We start from the raw sequence: 6,172 nt of genomic DNA on the forward strand, positions 1-6,172 counted from the left end.
AGTTGCCAACAGGAATATGATACTTGCTAAAGTCTCTAGGAAAGCCTTTTATCTTTGGCAAGTAAGTATTTTACATGAAATTACACATGACGGTAAAGCCACAGATTTAAAGTGTAATAACCCTCTCAAAAAATGTTTTCCTCATTTAAGGTGTATTTTTAGCCACTTCTGCCTGGTTTTAAAACAAAAAAAAATATTTGTTAAGTTTTCACTTTTTAAAAGACACTGTGATGTCAGTGTATGGAAATGGATGTTTGCTCTTTTTTGGATTTTACTTGTTCATTAATGATGCTTGCCATTGAAGTCTAGAGTATCAGCAAAGGGAGGAGCTGCGCTTTTTTTTGGTGCAATACATTGTAGCACAGTACGCTGCTGAATGTGGGGCGAGTGATGGAAGCTGTTGAATTAAAAATATGAATAGGTTTACATATATTTAAGAATCTACATACAGAATTTCTGTACATTTGTGTCATTTTGTTTTTGTTTCAGGTGATCTATGCCATCTGCTTACGGAGCACACGGAAATAAATTGGTGCTTCGGACTCTCCTGAGCAGCTGAAAGGAGAAACGTTACCCCAAGAATGAAGCAATAAAACATCTCTCTGCAGAACCGTATGATTGAAAATGTGGTCCAGCCCTCCTCTGCTGCCGGACATGCTTTTGTCCTCCTGCCCAGCTCACCTGATGTTGCAGTAATACAGATGGATCGTAGTAGAGAGGCAGAAATGGAGTTACGGAGATCCTCCAGCCCAGGCAAGCTAAGCAAGAATGACATGGATGCTGACAAGACCATGTGCCACAGCTGCTGCATCTGCGGTAAAAGTTTCCCTTTTCAGAGCTCCTTGTCGCAGCACATGAGGAAGCACACGGGCGAGAAGCCCTACAAATGCCCGTACTGTGATCACAGAGCTTCCCAAAAGGGCAACCTGAAGATCCACATCCGTAGTCACAGAACAGGCACTTTAAGTCAGGGGCACGAGGTGGAGATGGGAGAGGCGCAGCTGGGGGAGATGGGAGTTTCGGAGGGCCTCGGCGGGTGCACCAGCCCCACTAAAAGTACGTCTGCCTGCAACAAGATCTTGAACGGTGCTGCTCAGGTAGACAGCAGCAAGATCTTGTTGAGGAGCAGCAAGAAGGAGGTCATGGAGGCGGCGCCAGCCGAGGAGGATGGCAAGCTGACCTCTTACCAGTGCACCTTCTGCAAAAACAAATTTGAAAGGAAGAAGGACCTGGAGCAGCACCTGCGCCAGGTCCACAAACCATTCAAGTGCAGGTTGTGTAGCTACATGACCCTGAGGGAGGAGACGCTCTTAAACCACATAGAGAAGGACCATATAACAGCTCAGGTCCCAAATGGGGAGGCCTACACCGAGAACTGCAAGAGTGAGCTGGGCGCGGGCGAGTTTCCATGCGAAGTCTGCGGCCAGGCCTTTAGTCAAACCTGGTTCCTGAAAGCTCACATGAAAAAGCACAGGGGGTCATTTGATCATGGGTGCCACATTTGTGGCAGGAGATTCAAAGAGCCCTGGTTTCTCAAAAATCACATGAAGTCGCACGGCCCGAAGACCGGGAGCAAAAACAAACCAAAAAATGATCTGGAGCTGATAGCCACCATCAATGATGTGATACAGGAGGAGACAATTGTGACGGGCCTGTCTCTGTACGAAGTTTGCACCAAGTGTGGAAATCTGTTTACAAACATGGAAAGCCTGAAAGCGCATAATGCTGTTCACTACCGGGCGCAGTGGGGCAGCGCTGAGGATAAAGGCGAGGGCTTAATTGATGGGAGCCTCAGCTCCTCGGTAACGAAGCAGTTTTTCTTGCAGTGTCTCAATCTAAGGCCATCTGTAGGGCTGGATAGAGTTATGAGAGGACAGCCTGGGAAAAGAGTAGCCGAGCTGGATCCAGTCAATAGTTACCAAGCTTGGCAGCTGGCCACCAAAGGAAAAGTAGTAGAGCCCTCCGAGTATGTGAAGTATGTGGGATGGGACGAGGCCCTGGCGGATGCGGATGTGACTTACGACAAGGATAAGAGAGAGTATATCCTCGTCAACCAGGAGAAGCGCAAGCGAGACCAGGACTCGCCCAGCTCTTCCAGCAACCCCAAGAAGAAGAGCTGCACCAGCGGGCGCCTGGAGAAAACCGGCGGTGCCCAGCCGGGGGAGAGCTGCCCACTCGCCCAGGGGGACCTGGACTACCGCCCCGCCTCGCGGCAGGGCCGGCGGGCCCCCCAAAACAAGTCCACCGAGTGCTTTGAGTGCGGGAAGATCTTCCGCACCTACCACCAAATGGTGTTGCACTCCCGGGTGCACCGCAAGGAGCGGAGGAGCTGCGGCGAGGGCAGGACGGCTGCCCAGCCCGACCGCTACGGCTCCAGCAGCGAGGAAGGGGACTCGGGGTCCGTCAGCGGGCCCAGCACCCCCGGCTCCGCGTCCGCCCCAGAGGACTCTGTCACCTCCGGCCTGGGGGAGGAAGGAGCCGAGGAGAGCTCGGAGGAGGGAGCAGCTGACCCCTCGCTAGGTAAGATCGCTCCCACCTTGCCCTGCTTGCCGTCGGCGGTCCCTGTGTCTCCGGGCACGGGACACGGTGATGAGCAGACGGAGAGATGTGTGAAAGCATGCGAGAGGTTTAAAGGTGGTGTGGGTGGGGTCCCGCGCCCGCTGAGCCCTGCTGGTTGTCTCGGCGCGGCGACTCGTCGTTTCTGGCGCAGGTAATAAAAGCGAGATCAGAGGATGTCTTCATAAGGCGTGGGTGAACTTTTATTTCGGTGAAGAACACCTGAGAAGTATTTTAGTTGCCTATGGCAACGCTGTAGGGTAGGGTAGTGTCTTCCCTGGACATTTCGGGGGCTGTTTTTTCCTGATTTATAGGCATCCCGTGCACTGTTCTGCCTGTAGCATGCAGGTGTAGCAAGGGCACAGGCTGTGTGGTGTAGCCCTGAAGCACATAAACTTGTTAACCGCCAGTGTGAGAGGCGATTCTCTCCTCTGCCTCACTTCCCAAATTGTGTTTATAACTCCAAAGGCTATAATTAATCTCTCTGGATTAAAGCGGTCCTTTGAGCCCAACACTACTAAATGGAACAAATTATTTTCCAAACAGCAGCAAAGTAAATATTTAAAAGAACACCATTAAGCACTTTTGTATCTTTTTTTTATATTTTATTTTTGTTGTTTACCATTCTTTGTTTATAATAACCTTTTAGAAATGTGAGATTAACCATTCTTCCTTTACCAGCCTTGCGCTGGTTTTTTGTTTGTTTTCCATTTGGTGAACAATAACGTTTTCCTCTCTTTTTCATTCCTCTTGTTGTGAAGAACATAGTTATCTGTAGAGTTAAACTCGTTTTCAAGACCATCGCAGTTGAAGTAATCTGCACCATTGTGGGAGAGGGTGGGTTTATTCAATTAGCTGTGTTCTTTCAGGTTTTTATATAATGTTGCGCTTTCTCTACTGGCTACAGACCCCGCAGCAGCAAAGCAGCATTTTCCAGAATTGTGTATTAATAGTTACATGTTTTTCATAAAGTTTTGAAGCAATTTTGGAAATACTTCTTTGTCATTAAGCTTCTTTCGTGGAAGTTCCATGGTTTTAGGACAACTGAAGTTGGGGCCGACACTGCTTGGCAATGTAACTTTCAAAATGCAAGGCGTAGAGGGAAGAGAGCTCCAAAGGATTGAAATTGTAAAAAATTAAATCCATCTGTTTGTCCTTAAAAACTTACAAGAATGGCCCTAAACTTAATTTTGCTACAATTTGGATCAAGTCCCCGATGGACAAATTGGGTGCACACTAGGACAGAAATGTAAATTAAACCGAGAACTCCACTTCTTTTATGCTTTCTTGCCCTTTCCATAATCTACAACTCCAAAAAGTCCTAGCAACAAGCTGACTTAAGTATTTCACTATGATTACTTGCCCATTTAAAAGACTCAGAATTTGACTTTCCCATCTGCTGTTGGATTTTGGACACTTAAACAAAGTTCTTATGAAGCGTACATACTTGCTTTGTGTGAAAATCCATCAGCTGCCGCCTGAAACACCTCTGTAGAGTTGACAGAAGATGCGGTGATAAAACTCTAGCTTTGTCTGGAGTTAAATGGGGCTGCCATGTTTTACTGGTGTAATGCACAGTGCCCATACGGAAACTGCTGTGATGGAAAACCATCACTCTAGAGACCAGCTGAAAACACCGCAATGCTTTTTCACATGATGTTCAAATAGGAAAGCTGTTCTGATGCACTCTCCGTATTAAGCACTTTATTTTTAACAAGAGGAGCCATCTCATCTCTTCGCCTGTCCTGCTTCGTGCCTCAACTCAAGCTCTGTGCCCTTGTTGCAGGAGTGAAAGGTGAGAGTCAAAGTCACGCAGCAGTTTCTCTCACAGGAATGAAGGTGACTGGCTTAACCAGTGTCACTAGCCAACTCCTGGAAACTCCTTTCTTTGGGTGCAAAATTGGTCTTCATCTTCTGTAAAGGAACAGGAAATTGATGGGCCTAAATAAAGGTGCACCTTGGAAAATGGATGTGTTTGGATTGATGGGCCGGGAGGGTGGCTGCTGCTTTTTATGTTTGCTAATGTCACAGCTGAAGAACTAATCAATAAGTTAATTGGCTACTAAGACATGTTTTAATCTTAAGACCAAAAGAAATGTTACCCTTGCTTCATAATAGAGGTTATTTAAATAAAATCACCATCGAAAGAAAGATGGTTGGTTGGTTGGTTTTGGGACCTTTTTTGTTTATGGGTGGGGTTTTTCAGGAGTTTTCGTAGGTCAGCGTTCAAGATTTAAGTTTCTTAGTTTTCTCTTTTTGGTATGCAGATGTACTGACAATGCCCTTACATTATTTTCTAAGGGACTGGGGTCCTGCTGTCCAGCAGGCTGTAGCATTAATTTTACTCTTCTGCAGATTGCTGCTTTAACTTGAGAGGCTTTCTTTCCTTCCCCTATGAACAGAAACTGAAGGTGTACAGAATACAGGCCAAATTCTGCCCTTGCGTACGCTCCTGCTAAAATCAGGATGGCCTTGAAGCACGTTTTGTCCTAGAAGTGCTGCGGTTTGCTATCCTCTGCTGCGGCTTTTTGTAGTTATTCTTGCTGGTGAAGCTTTTCCGTCGAGAGCCACATGCCAGCCCCACGGACAGCATCCCTCCCCAGTGGAGGCAGGCAAGAAGCACTCTCGGTTCCTGTTCCTGACATGCCTTCTGTAGTAGTATTTTTGCTCAGGCTGTGGTCAGAAAAATCTTGTGCTACTCATAAGGTTATATCACATCTGTATTTTTTTTTACTTTTGTATCTTTACTACTCCTCCCCTCCCTGCCCCCCCCTCCCCCCCTGCTCCTGACACATTACTGTGTTATCCTGGGTCAGAAAAGAGCCTTGAGACTGCCAAGTATTGAATGTTGTGGCCTTGACTCAGCTGAAAGTACTTCTTTGTGTGTTTAATTCTTAATAATCTGAGTAGTCCCGCTGACACACTGTGTCTTGTGGCAGGGAAGCTGGCAGTGCATCTCCGTGGTCACTTAGGGCCAACAGAGGTTGGGGCTGAGGGTGACTGGGGCTAGGAAGTACTGATAGGGCTTACTGGGAGAAGAGCAAGAATTGTACCTTGCATGTGAAATGGCATTGAGAGCCTCCAGGGTAGGCTCTTTTTTGCTCTTAACACATTGGTAATTTGTTCCTGCTCTGTAGATAGAGTAGCATAGTGATTTCTCAGTACCAAGGGGTAGTGTTTGCAAACCCAGCTTATGAGCTGCCAGGGGGTAAGCTAGCTGACTACAAAATGCTTTCCATCTTGTTGGAAGGAGGCAAAAATTACTTTTCTAGAGTCACATAGGCAGTGTACTGCATGATACCTGTCATAGAAAGATATATGCATGATGCATGTATGCTTCGTGTGACAGCGTGTGGGAAAAGGTGGCTCAGAGCACATTTGCTCTGTTAAGAGCAACCTTGAAATATTTTCGAGGTTTTCCTGCCCCAGATGAATCTTTGTTTTTATTTGGCATTCAAGCCACCAGCAAACTGTACCTGAATTTCCACTGAGTTGCATCCAAAGCCGTTTGAATCACTTGTGAGTTGTTGCTCAGCACTTCCCCAACTCGAGGCTTGCTTTTTTTTTTTTTTTTTTTTTTTGGGGTTACCCTTTTTTTACAAAAAAAAAACCCCCC

At 46.7% G+C, this 6,172-nt stretch overlaps 1 protein-coding gene across 1 annotated transcript in view; it reads left to right on the top strand.

Moving 5' to 3' along the window:
- Window positions 1–493: 493 nt before the first annotated feature.
- The window catches only part of ZNF516 (zinc finger protein 516), a 62,950-nt gene continuing 57,271 nt past the window's right edge, over window positions 494–6,172 (top strand). The window contains exon 1 of the mRNA XM_035896946.1: window positions 494–2,520. Within this exon, the coding sequence (XP_035752839.1) occupies window positions 615–2,520 (1,906 nt within the window). The 5' untranslated portion in view covers window positions 494–614. The remainder of the gene's footprint in view (window positions 2,521–6,172) is intronic.

The sequence above is a fragment of the Egretta garzetta genome, unplaced genomic scaffold (assembly GCF_000687185.1).
Source record: "Egretta garzetta isolate BGI_Z169 unplaced genomic scaffold, ASM68718v1 scaffold126, whole genome shotgun sequence".
NCBI lineage: Eukaryota > Metazoa > Chordata > Aves > Pelecaniformes > Ardeidae > Egretta > Egretta garzetta.